The following is an 18,531-nucleotide window of genomic DNA, read 5'->3' as shown; positions in this document are numbered from 1 at the left end:
CTCGAGCACAAACAGCTAAAAATTAAACAAAAGTACTTTTTACGTGTTGGAGCTAATAATCAAATACAGTTCAACACGAAAAAGTTTGGAGAAAGTCGACTTTTTTTTCTTTAAGGCTTCAATATGCGTGAGTTTGGATTTGTCTGTTGCTCATATTCGCCCTACTGTCCTGCTTCCTTTCAAATTCTGACACCTATCAAGCTTGAGGCATGTGTCTTCTTTCCGCCTCTTCGTCTGTCTGTCCATCTCCTCATTTCAAACTGAACTGAAGTGCTGTCAGCTCCTGTAACTTCTACCACGATCACACATTCGTCTCTGTCGCTGTCATAAAGCGCTGCAGCTCCCCCTGACCTCTTGCATGAGGTTTTTTTTTTTTTTTGTGTGTGTGGTCTAAAATGTATCACACTTGTCTGTAGAGATTTCAGAAAAAAGTTGACCGAGGGAGCAAGACCCCCCTCCAACCCCACCCCTCTATCTGGGTCACATCTACTTGTCTGGATGTCTGGCATTGCAGTCAGTTTAGGCGACGAACACGATTGTAGGCACGAAAAAAAACCCATTTTTGACTCCAGATTAAAATTGACCGCCACCCAGTTCCATCACCCTCTGTCTTCTTCCTCTTCCATCCCCTCCCAACCCTGCTGCCCCTTACCCTTTTTTTCTCTTTTCTTTTCTTTCTTTTTTTTTTTTTCCACATCCAGATTTTCCGGTTATGACTTCTGTAAGAGTTCACAGCTCTGTCATTACCAATCTGAAGCTGGTAATCTGGCCTGAGATGGCATTAGCGGTGCGGATTAGCGCAGATAAAGGCCTCATAAGCCAGCCGGGGCTCTTTGTTAAGAACCTACCCGACTGATAGGGAGAGGCGATAGCAGTGCACACAGAGCAGATGCCTCATCAGAAGCTAAGCTGCAGAAATAATACGAGTAATAGGCAGTGAGAAGGAGTGGGGAGATCTGATCTTTGCGGAGCAGATGTTCACAACTGGGAAAATTAGCAGGACTTTTTAGCTGTAATAAGAGTGTGGCCACCTCTCTTCAAAGCAGGACTGTGAGGGCTCAGATGAAAAGAGTCACAGCCGTCAGATGTGCGAAAGTGAGTTTTAATGTCGTTTAAAGGATATTGAGTGGTTTAGAGTGGCTGTGTGTGTGTATTTAAGGCTGATGGCAGGTGGGAGGTGGTGGGCAGCTTGCAACAAGGCTACCTAGGGGCGCTCTCTGACTCACATCCACAGCTCAACAGTCAAATGGTCAGTTTGTGTGAGTGTGCGAGTCTACACACAGAGAGAGGCATACACAGATGCTCTGGCAAAGTCCCCTCATCAAGTGTATGTTAATGTCTTTACCTCACGGTTCAGAAGAAGATTTATTCTGCATGAAAAACCTCCTGCCAGGTTCCTAAAAATAAACAAGCACACGCTCAAGACATATTAATTTTCCCGTCCGAGCTCAACTGTTAAAGCAAAATGCTATTCAGTGTTTTTCTTGTAAAGGAAATAAAGGAGATGAAGATGCTCAACATGAGTCCCACCTACATATTCACTCACTAATGATTATCCACATTAATTGATTGTCCTCTGCGTGTGTGTTTGTGTGCGTGTGTCTCCGTCTCTTGCCGTCTTTGCGCCTCAGCAGACTTGTTGTCGTCGCTGTCTTCGACAGCCTACCTGAACGACCACGAGGCGGTGACCAAGGCCTTCGCCGAGGCTCGGCAGATGAAGGAGCAGCTGAAGAGAGAGCAGCAGGTGCTGGATGCCAAGGTGGCAGCCGTCAGCAACCTCAGCCTCAACAACGGCCGCTCAGACAAGGTAAAGCACTTAAAATTGCATCTACGTAACAGAACATGATGGGCTTTATTTTACTTCTTCATTTTGTTAATGGTTTTTTTTTTTTGGGTCACACTAAATCAAAGTTTTGACCTCATTTCTATGGCAAAGTGTTCAGTTAAGTTAAAAGTGTATGTGGATTCTTACAAATAAATACACATTTTTAAACCAGGAAAAAAATTAAAAATCTGAATTGTTGGGACTGAACACATACTGTAAATCCACCCGACTCTCCAAAGTCATCACAAGCTGTACCGTCTCATTGTCAGCGTGTAATAATTTGTCGTGCCATATGCCATCCTCGCTGCACTATGTAGGAGGTAAATCGGTGTACAATGCTCTCGCTGAAATGTGTTGAAGCTAAACAGGGCCAGATAAGGTAAAACCAGAGGCATCTCAGAGGTAATGAGTGTGTCTGTAAGGCGCACTGCAGGGCTGTGTGTGAGTGTGTGTGTGTGGCAGAGCAGAGCGTCAAGGAGACGGTAATGTGAAATGACGGCGCCGGCTCCTCGGCAGCGTGGCCAAATTGTGGTTATTTGTTAAACACATTGGGAGTCAGCTGGTGCACACACACGCACAAACACACACTCGGGTGCATACATGCAGGGTAACAGCGTGCTGGAAGCATCTGCACTGCTGACATTCAACAGCTCTATCCCTCTCTTTCTTTCTCCTTTTTGTTTTTTTTACTTTGATGTGACACATTTCAAAGTGTCTAACCCACACTGATCTCTGCATTGTACACAGATAGTAACATACTGCATTACACATGACTATAACCAGTGAGAACTGGAAATATGATAATTATACCAGTGAGTAAGGGAACGTATTTTACGGTTTGTTCCTTACGTGGAGACATTTAGGTGCTTAAACACTGACATTTTTCATGTCTCGTTAGATCAGTTCAAGTTCCTGTTATTATAAGTTTTTTATATCAGTTGTACTGTGGAATCATATAATAATTACTTATTAATAATAACGGGAGAATTGTTGAAAGAAATTCTTATTTCTGTTTTACATTTCTTTTTTTTTTGACATGCAATCCTGTTACTACAAAACATTTTTAGTTTTGGCACTGGGAATATTTTTTTGTAAGTCATAACTCGTTTGCATCCTCACACGCTCACCTTGACTCCTGTTCCCTTTGGCTTTGTGTGAAACAGGCGAGCTCCCGCCGTTCACATACAACAGTGTCATCCATGACACACACACAGGATTAGTTTTGTCGCTACTTTGTGTCTTGGCTCCAGTGTCAGCCATTCAATCCACGTTTCTCATGTACTATACTGGGGTTTAATGTCAGACTAGGCTGTCATCCACTCGGTCTGCCTGTTCATCTCCATCTCTGCCTCACACACACACACACACACGGCATAAAACCATTCGAAACAGCACATTTAATCTTATGATCTAAAAGTAAGAAGCACACTTTGTGCTCTTATCTTTTTTTTGTGGAAGGAGGTTTGAATGAGGCTTTCATTTGTGCGAAATGAGGAAGGTTCTTTAAATACTTCTGATTTGCATGTAGAATGGCTGGATAATTCCAACCCATTGGCAGGTTATTGAGCATTTATAAAAACATACAAAATTCCAAATAAAATACTTTTTAAAAGGCTTGCGAAAACATGTTTCGCTGCGCGCCTCTGGCTTTTATTCTCCCGCTTCCCTTCCTGTCTTTTTAGCAGTATTTATTCCAATCTGGGGAGGAAATTATCGCTAACAATTAAACTCTATTGGACTAAAAACAGAGAAAATGCATTTCATTATCATTCTGCCCTCCCTCCATCTAGCCAGCCAGCTCGCCAGGGTCACATGTAAATGGAGAGGGACACTTTTTGGAAGGTTGTTTTAGAAGACGACAGTGTTTTGGGTAGCGCTCCTAATCGTATAATTAAACTGTAAAACGCTCGCGCTGGTGCGCTTCTGTGTACGTGTGTGCGAGCGTGTGTGCTCGTCTGCAGTCAAGTTCTAGCGCAGAGTGTGCCGGCTGCTTGCATTAAGCATGTAAATGCTCAGTAAATCAGCCTTTTATTGGTTGTAATAAATACCCAGGGGGCCGTGCGGCGTGGCCTCGCTCTCGTCTGTGCTGCACTCTCTCGTTCTCTCTCTCTCTAATGCGTCGACCCTTGGGGGCCTCTGCAAGAGAGAGGCAAGCCGCAGCACTCCACTCTCGCAGGTGGCTGCCAGGAGTTGCCACACACACAAGCCCACTCACACAATCCATTGTACACACAGAATATGCAGTGTACACACAAAGCGGCAAACATCCAGATAGGAGTAAATGTAATCAACATTCTTGCACATGCAAACAATACACACAGATGTGTGTTCAAACATGCGGGCATAACGCACTCAAACAATTTGATGCTTCCACAAACTGACACTGAAATGAACCAAAACACAAACTGCCTTTCTACTTAAATTACAACCGTCATTTGTCTGCAGCCTCTGTATTGATAGAAAAACGATAAATAAACAGATTTGTTTCAGATCAAAGGCGAGTATGAGGAATATTCCTGAATTTCTCATCTCTCGACAGAGAGTCGGCTTCTCCGGTCACTGAAACTGTGACACATTTAAACATTAGACAGTCGTTGCTTTTCATAGTTATGAAATCAGAGACAGAGAGTCAGTCACAAGAATGACTTGTTGTGGGTGCAAAAGGAAATTGTTCGGCATCACTGCAGGTTTGTGGTTTCATTCATTCACATATTCCCTGACTCAGTCACTGACCGACTGCAACTGTGAACTGTTTGTGTTGTTTAGGACAAAGCTGCCTTGGAGAGTCTGAGTCAACAGCTGAAGCAGCAGGCCGAGAACAAGTTCAGCCACGCCATGCTGGACTTCACCATGAGTGGAGACTCTGACGGTAGGGAAACAGACACACACACACACACAGTTTATGCATGGAGTCACTAAACTGAGAAAAAGGCTGTGAGTGTTGATGAACGATGACAAGAAGATGAAAGTCTTCCAGGGCTGGTACCGTATATCTGCCAAATATTTATATTAACTGATATCAGCCTGCCTGCAAATGAGGTCATGTTTACCAATTTGCTGTTTATCTGTTTCACCACGATATTTCGCTCACTGATTGTTCCACGACAGAGTAATGAAGATTTGAAAGACTTTTAATGATATCAATAATTTTCATAATTAAGTTTTTTGTTTTTTGTTTTTCCTGAATAAAAGAGAAAATAACCGTTACCTTTCTATGAACTTGAGCATACAGAGTAAAACTCTGTGTAGTCGCTGTCCTCCCAAACGTGTGATCAGTGAGTCAGTCAGACTTTTTTATAATATGAGAAAAATGATTTTTATGATATTTATTTAGCTTAATGAGCAACAGATTTTTCTCGCCCATGAAAAAAAATTCCCAGCATTTTAGCTCGTCTAATGAACAAAACTTGTCCAGTTTTCTGTATACGTTTGACACCCTGGTTCCCTTCCCCAGGCTCTCCCAGCGTGTCAGACTCCAGGATATTCCGAGAGTCTCGGGGTCGTAGCAGCAGCGAGCCGCACATCAAAAGGCCGATGAACGCTTTCATGGTCTGGGCCAAGGACGAGAGGCGAAAGATCCTCCAGGCCTTCCCCGACATGCACAACTCCAACATCAGCAAGATCCTTGGTAAAAATCACACACCTACACTCGCACGGTGTGAATGACAAGTGGCTTTGCTCCACCCTCTCATGTGAATAACCCTAGAGAAAGGAAGAGCGGTGTGAGTTGTATTTTCCACTTTCTTAAACACACACTCGCACACATACACTAATTGTGATTTCCTTACAAGCAGTGGCATTGTGTAAGTGCTGTTAATGAACGGTTAGGGAGAGCACAGCTTCGACAAATGATGATATAATTCATTATGCATTAAACAAGCAGCGCGAGGCCGCCTGACATTTCCCCCAGACCGCCGGGATCGGCCCTGACATTTTAAAGAGCTCCTAAGCGTTTTATAACACAGGGAAATCTGGTTTTAATAAGCCTCCTCTCTCTCCCTCTCCCTCCCTCCCTCTCTCTCGATTGCTAACAGATCGCAGAAAACAGAGAGAGAAAGACCGAGAGAGCGAACAGCCGAGCGCTGACAGCTTTTAACCATTAAACATACAGTAGTCAAGTGCAAATTCAGACCAGATATGAAACACACAGGGGGAAGACATACTCAAGATTACACCCACACACACATGCAGGGCGCTGATGCTGCAAGCAGAAACTGAGCTGAGAGATGACAGCAGGTTAAGTGAAGTCCTCATTAGCTGAGATGAGTACCTGTCGTCCCCGCTGCTCCCCTCATTAACCTCCTTTAGCGCTCTATGCGTTCTCTTTCCGGGTGAAACGTCCAACATTATCTCAGCGGCGCTCACAGTGCAGCGACATCGATGCCAGCTTTTCATTATCGTTCATCTCTGTGCTGTTATTTGTCGTCTTGCTCTATGATCACATTTCACAGTTTTACACGTTTCCTCCCTTAGACAAAAGCTCTCTTTGGAAACCCCCCATCTGCCTGTTTTTATTTTATTTTTTCCAAAGACACGCAGCCATCCCTAACAATACATGCTCTGTGTGTGCAGGCTCACGCTGGAAAGCCATGACCAACCTGGAGAAGCAGCCGTACTACGAGGAGCAGGCTCGGCTCAGCAAGCAGCACCTGGAAAAATACCCCGACTACAAGTACAAGCCACGGCCCAAACGCACCTGCCTGGTGGACGGCAAGAAGCTGCGCATCGGCGAGTACAAGGCCATCATGAGGTCCCGCAGGCAGGAAATGAGACAGTACTTCAGTGTGGGGTGAGTGGGTTGGCTTTCTTTGTTTGTTGGTTGTTTTTTCTCCAGTAAGAAAACAGGGATTAACAATTACTTTTTTTTGGTTTGACTTTGTACTTCATATTTTAAACGAGTTACTGTTTATTTTTCTTTGTTTTCCTGTCACATCAAATGCCTAAAAAAAAATCAATCAATCTTTCAGTTTTTAATGAATTACTAACAAAAAAAAGATCGCAGCAGAAATTTGGAGAAAGCAAGTCAGCGCATAATTGCATAGTTTCCTTTTGTTGTTTGCGGCCTACCTGCAGCGAGGCCCGCCCCTCACCTTAACAAATTGAATTTTGTGTCGGAACAGGCGTGACAACAAGATGCTGAATTAGTTATAAACAGAAGCAGGAGGTGTTCTCCTTTAGTGTGATTTAAATTTCCTATTTTCAGTGTTTTTAAATACAGTCCTTTAAAAAATAATAATAATAATAATATCAGAAATTAAACTACAGGATGCAGGCTTACTTTTCTCACAAGGGGTCACAGTGAGTGTTATGAGATAATAAGCACAAAATGCACAGTTTTGTTTGGATGTTTTTTTTGGATATTACCTTTGATTTGATTTTTTGATTTTTTGATTTTCCTAAATCATGAGTCAAGAGAAGCAACAGCTACAGTTTTATATGCTTTATATGGTTTTATCCACTCAGAATTGAACCCTATGGTTGCCCATAGGAAGATTTTGTTTGTCCCTTTACAGTTGTATTAATGTTATTAATTTTATATGCTTAGATCCTGTATTTTGAAACTAAAGGCTGTTGAAAAAACAACAACAAAAAACTACAACAACTCTCTCGATGAATCAAACCATTGTTCCAAAAATCTTATGAGAGAAATAAATCAGTTTTGTCTTCCTGCATGAAACATAAACCATTATTTGAATAAACATACCTCTCTGCTAATAACAATATTATTAGCAGAGAGTAAAAATTACAAATGTGGCTTTTTTCTGTTGTGCGTACATGGCGAAGCCATTTGCATTAAAGTTTGGCCATATACTTAAGTGACCACACATGCACATGGATATCCAGATGTGTAAGGTATGGATGTAGAATCCAAACATTACAGACTGAATGCAGTTTAATTCTTTTTTCTTCTCTGAAAAAAAGAAACATTTGTTCTAAAAAACACATCAGGATAAATCATGCGTTCTGTGTGGGTCAGGCCATGAGGTTTCATCCACATCAAGTGCAGTATTGTGTTTAGAAAGTAAGAGCTGTTTCTGAGTGTTTAGCTGAGAACACGCACTCAGGTTATAAACACGCTGACTGTAAATGTCAGAGGTTTCAGACGTGATGCTTTAAGAATCACTGTTGGTGCTTGAGAAAAGACTGAAGACGTCAAACTGTCAGTTTTCTCTCAATTCCAGTTTTAATGAGAAGTTAAGCTAACAGCACACAGGCTGTAGGTTTATATTTACCACACAGATATGAAAGGGATTTAGTTTTTCCCCATTTGTGTAATAATTTTCTTAATGGCTCAAAGAGAGAGAGTCACCATTCAGGGAGGGATCTCAACATTTATGTGATTTCAAAAGTGTTGCGAGCGCTGCATTTAATGTGCTGACAGCCTTCTTCCTCTGTGCGTGCAGGCAGCAGGGTCAGCTGCCGTTGTCCTCTGCAGGCGTCGTTTACCCAGGTGCCCTATCCATGGCGGGGATGCCCTCACCCCAGATGCCCTCAGAGCACTCGAGCATGTCCAGCAGCCCCGAGCCCAACGCCAACCACCACCAGAACCCCAGCATGCCTGGCCTCAAGGGGGAGGAGCCGCGAATCAAGGAGGAGGAGCTCAGGCTAGACGACAGCAATGGCGACGTGTACGACGACTTTGACTACGAGGACGAAGATGGCGACTACGCCAGCGATAACGAGAACCATATCACCCAATAGGACGGCATCAGCACCGCCTGCTTTTTGTGTTTTGTTTTGTTTTTTTGTAAGCCAATCACCGCTGGTTAATCTCACAAAATCCCCACCAATCAGGAAGAAACCTTTCACTTTTGCCAATCGCTTTGGAACCAGTTTCACCCCCCCCCCCCCCCCCCCCCCCCCCCCCCCGGACTAACATGGACTCTTCTAATAGAGCCAGATCCACTCCCCTCCCCTTCCTCTCCCCCCGGAGTCCTGATACCAGCATCTTTTGATCAATCAACCGAAGCACAGGACCTGTCACTCACACTGACTGTTACACACTGACTGGAGGAAGAGACGACCAAGGCAGTTCTGAAGCTCGCTGAGGAATACCCACATAGTACTGCAGGTGTTAGAGTGTAATGCCACGAGTGAAGAGAAAGCAACATGGCTCTCAGAAAGCAACCTTTTAGTCCCGTTTGTTGAAGAAAAACTGAAAAACAGAGGACCTGTCAAAGGCTAACATGACACTTTAAGATGGCGGACCTGTTTATTATCAAGAGACATTTTTAAAAATAAAACAGCTTTTTTTGTTCTTTGGTTCTATAATATTCTCACTCAGGTACACGGTGCCAATAAGTGGCTTGTGAATGTGATTTGTTGTTTTTGTGCTACAAGTTTGAATAATAATAGAAAAAAGAGACTTTTCTTTTTTTCCCCTTTTGTTGTAAAGCACCTGAAAGACATGAGACATTTATTTTTAACAAAAAGATATCTTTTCTTCAACCTCGCAGTGTGCTGTCAGCAATCCCCCCCAATATTTCTCCCCCTTTGTGTTTTTTTGTGACCGCCCGCTAACCCCCCCTCCCCTCCTTGCATCGCATGGAATCAAATGGGACGGTCCAGCCGGGACTGACCAGCACAAAGTGGACTGTCCCACTTTGAGTGGATTTTCGGTGTGTGGGGAGGGGCGGGTTGCAGCAAAGGGAAGTCTCTCTGGCGTCACGGAGCAGAAACAAAAGCACTGTGTTGCGAGACAATCCACCGGTTTCCTTCTCGCTCCATCCCTCTATCTCGATCTCGTCCAGGGCAAAAAAACCCCACACATCAGTGCGACTTCGATCGAAACATCCCAACAGTGCGAGTGTGTGTCAGTGTGTGTGCTCCACCATTGGACGTTTGCACACGCGCTCGCAAAAAGAAAGCTAATAATACTGCAGAAAGACAGGCAACTAATGCTGCTGCTGTTATTTCCTGTAACACACACACACACACGCACACTGTGTTCTGTCCAGTGTTTTCCTAACCCCCCACCCTCCAATCAACGTTGTCCTGCTGTATTGCAGTGGGTGGAGCTGAGGTGAAGTCAGCCAGTCAGTGTTTCTGTTTGTATTTGAATACTGTATTTTATTATTATTTTTCTTCAAACTGCCTCTAGTCTAATAATATTATTAACAATAATTATAAGGATGGTCAACGTTTCCTAAGTTTAGTAAGTTATGTACAGTATAATTTATTTTTCTCCTCTTTATTGGGTTTTTATGACCATATGAAACAGTCAATGAAGCATTATTCTATTTAGCTGGTAGGTATTTAGATCTAAACAAAAAGTTGTCATTTTACCTTGCTTTGTTTTGCAATTTTATTTTATGTTATTTTATTTTTGATCCCCTCCTATTAATCCTGTGCGGGCGGGTGAGCTGGACTGAAAGACATGGACGCCAGCCTTCGTCCGAACTGAAGACGTAACCCTTTTTATCATGTCCGAACCCATTTCTAAGAAGCACTCAGACTCTGTGCAGTCAGAGAAGAAGAACATGATTTTATATTGTTATTATAATTTTATTTGTAATGATTATCATAATGTATAATGTGAATTTCCTCTTCTTCTTCTTCTTCTTTTTTTTTTTAAATTTTTACATGTTTTTGGTTTGTCACTTTTTCTGTGAACAGAGACCCGTCCCCGTTTACTAGTTTGGCTGCCTCACGGCGACACAGTGGAACATCTTTGGCATGGATCCACACACGCGCACGCACACACACACACACACACACACACACACACACGTGTGCGCACTGGGGGATGCACCGATGAAATTCTGGGCCAATACCAACACTGATGTTTATAATGTAGCTGACAGCCAATACCAATATTTTTTCAGTGTCTTTCTTTTGTACAAAAATATACTGACCTGTTTGAAAGTCTTTCAGATCTTCATCACACATTTTTTGAACATTCAGAATAAAGGATGTCTTATTTGTTAATATCCCGAAATCAGCAGGATTGAATATCGGCCAATAACGATATTAGGCCGATATATCGGCCATTTTTATATATATATATGTATATATATATATACATATAAATATACATTTTTTGGGTGGGGGGTATTTATACACCCCCTTTGTCTTTTTTTTTTTTACCAGTGAAGCAATGAAATTGTTTTAAAGAGATACCACCTGACCAGTTTTAGAGTCTTTTATTGGATTTTTTAAAGAATTAATCCAAATAAAACCTATTTGACAATATCTGTCAACGAGGGTCAATATTAGCTGATAATATATTCAACCGATATATCAGTACATCCCAAATGTGCAGATACAACACATACAGGCACATTTCAAATGAAGAGATTATCATGACAACCAAACAAATCCTATGCTGTCCTTTTTGTTTCTTGAAAAAAAAATCCTGTATATAGACATTTTTTTTGTTTTGTTGTTGTTGTTTTTGTTTTTTGTGGTAGCAGTGACTTTTTTTTTAATCATGAGAAAGCAGTGTTTACTGCGATCCACCAAGGCTGTTCCACTGTGTGCGCGTGTGGGTCTGCAGTATCTTCATCAGGAGCCCTTTGCTTTGTTTGAGCTCCACACGATGCTACAGGAGCCATGACTGCTCTTCAGGTGTGCTGTTTTCATGTCACATTCTCGCTTCTAGATGTTTCCTACATGCCACATAACAAGCTTCTGGGTCTTAATTTTGCTGTATAGTCACCCCTGTTATCACACCTTTGTTGAACCCCATGCTGGAAAGAGGGGACTAAATGAATAAGTCCATTTTTTAAAACAGTATCAGGAGGGTGGGTGTTTGGGTGGGGCATTAAGAGATCAGTCATCCCTGCTGGCAAGGTCCGTCCCCATATCAAGACAATGAAAATGATGATGATGATATTATTTAAGACAATCAAAGTCATGAGTGGAGCTCAAAACAAAGTGAGAATTATTACTAGTAAACAAAAAAAAAATATCTTACCATCTCAACTTGAAAATTCAAGAAAGATAATTATGTAAATATAACATAGAGTTATAGATTTATATTTTGTTCATAACACAGTGTAATATAAGTTGTATATTTCTTTTTTTTTCTTCCTCTCCCTACTGTCTCTTTTATTGATGTTATCCATGCCACAGAAAAGCAAGAGTCACAGTGCTCGCACAAAAAAAGAAGAAAAATATCAAAGAAATAAAGAAAAACAGGGGAAAAAAAGCCGTGGGCTGCCACCATCTGTTCTAAGTTCACTTTTTTTCAGTATTACTGCCAGACAAGGCTCTAATAAAGACAGCAATGTGTTCAGTAAAAAAACTTGTCCTGGTCCTGGTCACTTCTTTTCCTCCACACATTCACACGGCTTTACGGTTCCCCACACCAACATACAAATGTACACTGCCACTTTCCCCCCTCTTTTTTAAGGTATAGTGCAGTGAACACACCACAGCATAAACACACGAGCAGACAGACAACTTTTTAAAGTAGTAGTAGTGCTGGTAGTGTCGACGTTTCTTCATTCCTCTTTCTAAAGTGGCTTAATGTGAGCCCATGTGTCGCCAAACGATTCAATCATCTCCATAACAACGTGTTAATTATGCCAAGTCCACCTTCTTGCCCCTCCAATCAGAGGGCCAGCTGGGAGGCGTGGAGAAGAATCATGGCCCACTAGCAACCTGATAACCTAATTAAGCACAACAAGGGAACACGGGGAGACGGGCTGGAGGGGGGGTGTAAGTGATGAAGTGTGTGTGTGTGTGTGCTAATCATAAAAAGAAGAAGAGTAGCCTATATTCGCAGTGTCCATATAAGCCTCCCCGGCCTGTCAGAGTGCTGGCTGTGCTGCTGTCACCAGTTTTAAAAGTGAAATCTTTAATTGATGCTCGCTTAAGAAGGTTGGGGATGTTCGTGCCTCCACTTCTGAAGGGTTAAAAAACACAAAACCCCACTCAGGGCGCCCATTAAAGCACTGTCCCCCCCCATCTGTGTCCATATGTTAAACCCCCTCCACAGCCCGGCTCGACGCGCTGTGCGTGAAAACAGTTAAATGCACTCCAAGGAGATGATTTTACGTGCTTTGGTAATTACCATAACTACACACACACAGAGACCCTTTTGATGCAATAAAGAGGCAGGATGGGGGAAGATCCACAACTCCTACATTAAGAGGACGACTTCTTTTTTTTCCTTCTGGGCTTTGTGAATTTTTCAGAGGCGGCCTGGAGGTAAAATCTGAGAAAAGGTTTATGTGTGAATAGTTGAGGAGCAGAGAGGGGATTCAGATCCCCCCCCCTTTTTTTTTTTTTCTTTATTGTCAGCAGTACGTGAGATGCTGGAGGAAGCAAACAGTGGCTATACTCAGATTAAATCACACACACACACCCTAAGGTGTACTGTAGGAGTTTGCTCAGCTTAAACCACATTTATATCTAGCAGGTATTTCCATCACAATAGCTCAGACCAAAGAGGGGAAACTATTACAATGAGCACATATTTACATTTGAATGCCTGCTTATTTTTCTGATTTAATTTGCTCAAAGTTTTTGCGCAGGCCCAGTAGCCCGTGGATCGCTTGAAAAAAATAAAACAACAAAACTTGAATGCGTGAACGAGCACCTGGCGTGACTGTGAGCACGGCCCTCTGCCTGCACTGCCTCGGCTCAAATATACAGCTTTTTTTTTTCTTCAAACCGTGGGTGTTTGGAAATTGAGTGAAAACGATGTCACATTAATGATTTAAAGTCGGTAATAGGATGTGCTGTGACGCTGAGCCCCCAGCTAAGCTGAGTTTAAGGCTCCGGCGTTAATGTATTCATGAGGAGGAGGATTATACAGAGACAAGAGCAGCTAGAGAGCTGAGTGCAGCACAGCAGCCAGGGCCAACAGGCCTTCTAGATATTATATATAACTCCATTTATACTGCACGATGCAGGAGGTAGGACTGCACACACACACACACATAAAGGGTAAGGCGGGAATTGCTTTTGAAATCATGCAGTGTGAGCCTGGAATTGAATTTGATTGTATTAATGTTGTTTTATTACTTATTAGTTTTTATCGATAAAGCTGGGGAGGATAGCAGCACACTGCTAAATTGCTAATAATTATCGCCGTTGTTGCTATACGTTGAATCTAAAATGAACCTGTTTAAATATAGTTTATTATTTTATTTTAAAAAATGAGAAAAGAAGGGTAAAAACTAGGTCCTTTATTTTGAAAATGCACTGTTATCTCATTGATTCTAGAGGCGAACACAATTTTTAAAAATGCAATTATATATTAATTCTACACTACAACCCAGATCATTACACGATTGCGGGTCTAGTTGTCTGTTTTTTTCCCTCCTCCTTCTTTCATCTTTGATCCTGGCAGAGCAGCTAATCCTCAGTCTAACATACTAATGTCTACACAAACTGCAGCATCATTTACCCCCCCCAAAATGAAAGCATCATAAAAATGATTTCAGCAAGTACTTAAGCTGCCATTTTCCCCAAATATTTCATCAGTCATGTCTCATTTTGTAAAAGAAAAAAGGGAAAAAATAAGAGAGGGGGGAGAAAAGTGAAATAAGAGAAGAGGCTGTGCGTCTGGCCATTAATATCAGGTGGCTGATGCATTAAGAGTCCATAAAATAATCCCTTATCAGAAAGTGTTTGCACTCAAACCATAAAAACGAAGTCACATGGTGCAGAGATGTAAAATAAAATATAGACGTGCAGGCATATGGTATATTCAATATATTTTTAAAAGAAAAAAAATCATTTTGGCACATGGCCACCCAGTCACTTTATTCTCCGTGATTTAAGTGTGAGGAGCTTTGCACGCGGATTAATGTGTGACATTTCACATGTAGAACATATCGCATCATCACATGACAGCCCCGCTCGGTCCTTGTGTCTTTGCATGCAAACATGACAAATTACGTTCAATCACTTGTGTCTGGCATCTGTTCTTTCTTGGGGAGGGAGGGGGGTGAGTCAATGCGAGACGAGCCTTGAGACAAACGGGGTGAGATGGCGGTGGGGGTGTTGATTGGAAAACATGGCCAGTGACCAAGCGGACATTAGCGGTAAATGGCCGGCGTGACCTGAGCGCAACTTCATCCGCTTCCCTCAGTCGGGTCCTCCAACGAGCAGAGTAATCGGCGTGACACGAGGCAAACAAAAACAAAGCGTCGCCGGTGTTTGAGCGACGGGCCTAATGTGACAGATCTGAGAGCGGCGGCGTGTGAGAGACAGGCGTGGCACGCAGGGGAACAGCGAGGCCCAGGGGGCTGATCCCCAGTCGAGGCCGGGAAAACTGGCTTGCCGCCCCTGACACGTCGCCCTTCCGCTTCAGCCGCAGCTCTCACATGAAACGCTCGCCGGCTCAATCCGCCGGCAGCTGGCCTACTTTCAGCCCTCTGTATCCCCGTCGGTGCGTCTCCATCGACATTTGTTTATTTCCATTCATGCATCTGTGCAGAGTGTTCGTCTGTGTGTCTTTCTCAGTGATTTGTGCTCCTTTCTTCTTTCATTCATAAGACTTTGAATGGGCACCGTTATACCCTCCTCTTTAGCCTCTACCCTTCACCTTTGACCTCGTGTGTCCCTGTCGTCCTCCTGCAAATATTTACAAAACATATACAAGTCTTCATTTATATTTCATACGCAGGAAACAGCCGACCTTCACCAAGTTTTTCTTGTTTGTTATCTTTTACTCTAAAAAGGTAAAAAACATGGACGTTTATGTAACAGGTTGATCGAACCATAATGGTGACATAACAAATTAGACAAGTAGAAATGACTGAACTCATCACCATCAGATGCTAACGTGTAGGTGGGCCAATCACACGAGAGCAGCAGAACTTTTCACAGTAAACTTGAAAACAGGATGATTTTTCACCGCGCAGCAGCAGAATCAAAGCGAGATAAAGAAGCCCGTGGGTGCTTTAACGTCAGTCCGTGAAATATGTATATTTTTTTGTGGCATGAAAAAAACCCTGTAAAACTGTTATTTTCTCTTCCCATCAACACCCTAATGCACACATGCAAATATTATGCTAATGGTATGTTAATTGGTGGAGTAGCTGCAAAGCAGCCCTGCTGTTCAAATGACTGGTGAGAAAATAGGTGGGGTCAGTCGCAAGCTGTAAAAGCAGCTCCAACACAAATAAACAAAACCCTCGGGGATTAACAGAACAAGGGCCAGTGATAAACGGATGAGAAGAGAGACAGGGAATACAACAGGCTGTAAGTGAGGGGGACAGGGGAATCAGCTCGGGGATATGGAAATACGAAGGAGAAGCCGAGGGACGAGGGTAAAGAGGAATAAGAGGAGGACGAGGGGTAAAGAGGGGTTTACCGAGCAGACACGGGGATTAAAAGGAAGACTCGGTGAGGGGAGAAAGAAAGAGGACGAAGGTAAAACAAATAAGTAAAAAAAGGCTGAAAGGGAGACATTAAAGGCGAGGGGATGTAACGGAGGCTGGAAAAAAAAAGTGCTGTGAAAGGAGAAATGAACGCGAGGAGATGGAAGAGCTTGTCAGTCCGAAGGGGGGAAAGTCACCTGAGAAAGATTTAAAGTAAAAGGAACAAAGAACAATTAAAGAGAGAAAAATGTGCTCGGATGGAAACATCACAGGACGACCATGAGGGAGTTTATTTTAGCTGCAGCATCACAACACAGTCGAGCTTCAAAAGTCATTTATCTTTCATGACTTCATGTATGTATAAATCACTTTGAGTATTTAAGTACGTTGTGTGAAATGTACTGGTTGCCTTGCAGCTTTGGGTTTCCCAAAGACAAACATGTAATAATAGAGTCATTATTAGGTACACTTAAACTTAATATGATTCACATACAGGGGGGAAAAGGAAGAGTGCACATCAGGCTGGATGAAACTTTTTTCTTCTTTTTCTTTTAGATAAAAAATCAACTGCGTTTCTCCCCCAAGCATCCTCGACATAGTGCTGGATGGAAGGCAATCACTCCTTCTCACTCTCAAGGTAGCGCAGACTCAGGCTGTAACTATGTTTCATCAGGCAGTCGTGCTCAGAGGTCACACAGAGGTCACGCGGGCCTTTCTTCACTGCTCTGCCTGACGTCAGATGCTGGCATCACGGTTTCACGACTGAACCGGTTGCTCTGCATCAAAGACGCCCTCTTTTCTTTCTCACATGCTGAAACGAGGGTGAGCGTGTGGGAGTGCAGCGTGCAGCATGTGTCCAGAAGGTGACACTGCACCCACAGGTATGATTAATTAAGTGCGATGCTCTTGACCCGCAGTAAACCGTGGTAAAACGGCTCATCGTTTAACTTATGGCTTCATTATGTAAATGTACTGCTCTCATATAGCGCTTGGCTGCGTTATCAGCAAAGCAGTAAGGCAGCAACGCTTTACACTTTCCTCTGCTTCACACACACAGTCACACGCTGGAGCTGGAAGAGCCGCCGCGCAGGTTCACTGTTTTGCTCAGACCCGACTCTCCTTATGTTTGTAGCTTAAAGTAAAAATAATCGTTCATAGAAAGTGCCAGACTCGACGAGAGATCACATCCTTTGTCTGTCAGCATGTTTGCAGCGCTGAGTGTTTCATTGGTTATGTTTATGACAAATGATTGTGGTGACTGATTCCCAGTTTCTCTCCTCACTGTCCCAATCTCGGGCTTTTACTGGGAAGCTTGGGTGGCAACATTTGGGACTGAAACATGAAGCGACAGTGCAGTTCCACTAATGGCCACTGGAGGCTGGCTCCAAAAGTTTATTGAGCCATCTTTGACAAATAGAAAGCAGCTGAACTTCTGTTTAACTCGCTTGTTTTAATTGTTTTGAAGCTCACAGTTAGGCAGTGTTAGCAGGCGTGGCTTGTTTGGCTGACAGGCGTGTTCAGGATTAATAAACAGTGTGAGAACAATATATGCATATATGTATCAGCGCAGAGGTGCAAAGTAAAGTAAGACATACAAGTACAAGTACATTAAACATATACTTTACCAATATATGTACTAAGTTACATCCCACCATTGGTCCGTGCTCTTATAATAATTAACAGTGTTCTGTCCCAGTGGTTGTGGTGGTTGTAGTGGTGGTGGAGCACTCCTCCCTCTATGATCACTTCCAGCTTGATGATGGCAACAGCCGAATGCGGAAGTTAAGGCCTCGGAACAACAGTCCACTGACCAGTGTGTGATGTCATGGTGGATGTGTGCATCTTCTATATACAGTCTGATATTAATGTAATGCGAGCAGTTTTGATCCTAAAGCAACCAAATGTAGATTCAACCAAAAAGTTTGTGAAAAGGTTTTATTGTCAAATGTTAGTAAAGTGCAATAATACTATATTATATAGCATGTAAAAAAAAAAAGAAAAAAATTAAGGACGATTAAAAAACACTTATTAGAGCAATCATGAAGGCTTCTTCCTGCCAGGGAACGTACTCTCCATACACCATGTTGCAATGAATAATTGTTTGGAGAATTGAGAGTTATAAAAACATTGCCGTGCGCACCCTAAATAAATAAGGCACCCTATCGTTTTCTTAGGAGTCTGTCAGGGGCTTTATAACACCAGGCCTCAAGTGCCTCTGGTCTTTTCCTGTGTTTGGTGTAATGTGTAAGAGCTCAGCGGGCCCTGGCAGGAACAACACTATTTGGAAACTGTCAGTGTCCGCTCTGTGCCAACCAGCCACAAGATACACCCCCCACCCCCCTCTTTTACTGAAAAACATCCCCTCTGGAGCCCCAATGGCTGCCAGTTTCTCAGACAGCCCACCGCTGACCCCTTCAGGCCAGGAAA

General features: G+C 42.9%; 1 protein-coding gene across 16 annotated transcripts in view; it reads left to right on the top strand.

Moving 5' to 3' along the window:
• The window catches only part of sox5 (SRY-box transcription factor 5), a 254,966-nt gene extending 242,895 nt beyond the window's left edge, over positions 1-12,071 (top strand). For 11 of the 16 annotated variants that reach the window (XM_080291864.1, XM_026147894.2, XM_080291867.1 and 8 more), the window contains 5 exons: positions 1,632-1,807; positions 4,592-4,694; positions 5,280-5,453; positions 6,398-6,614; positions 8,230-12,071. In XM_080291864.1, coding sequence (XP_080147990.1) covers positions 1,632-1,807; positions 4,592-4,694; positions 5,280-5,453; positions 6,398-6,614; positions 8,230-8,527 — 968 coding nt within the window. In that variant the 3' untranslated portion in view covers positions 8,528-12,071. The remainder of the gene's footprint in view (positions 1-1,631; positions 1,808-4,591; positions 4,695-5,279; positions 5,454-6,397; positions 6,615-8,229) is intronic. The other 5 variants (XM_080291861.1, XM_080291872.1, XM_080291873.1 and 2 more) reach the window with 1 other exon arrangement.
• The last annotated feature ends 6,460 nt before the right edge of the window (positions 12,072-18,531 follow it).

Source organism: Astatotilapia calliptera, chromosome 17, assembly GCF_964374335.1.
Source record: "Astatotilapia calliptera chromosome 17, fAstCal68.1, whole genome shotgun sequence".
Classification (NCBI taxonomy): Eukaryota; Metazoa; Chordata; class Actinopteri; order Cichliformes; family Cichlidae; genus Astatotilapia; species Astatotilapia calliptera.
This window is presented reverse-complemented; position numbering and strand designations above follow the sequence as displayed.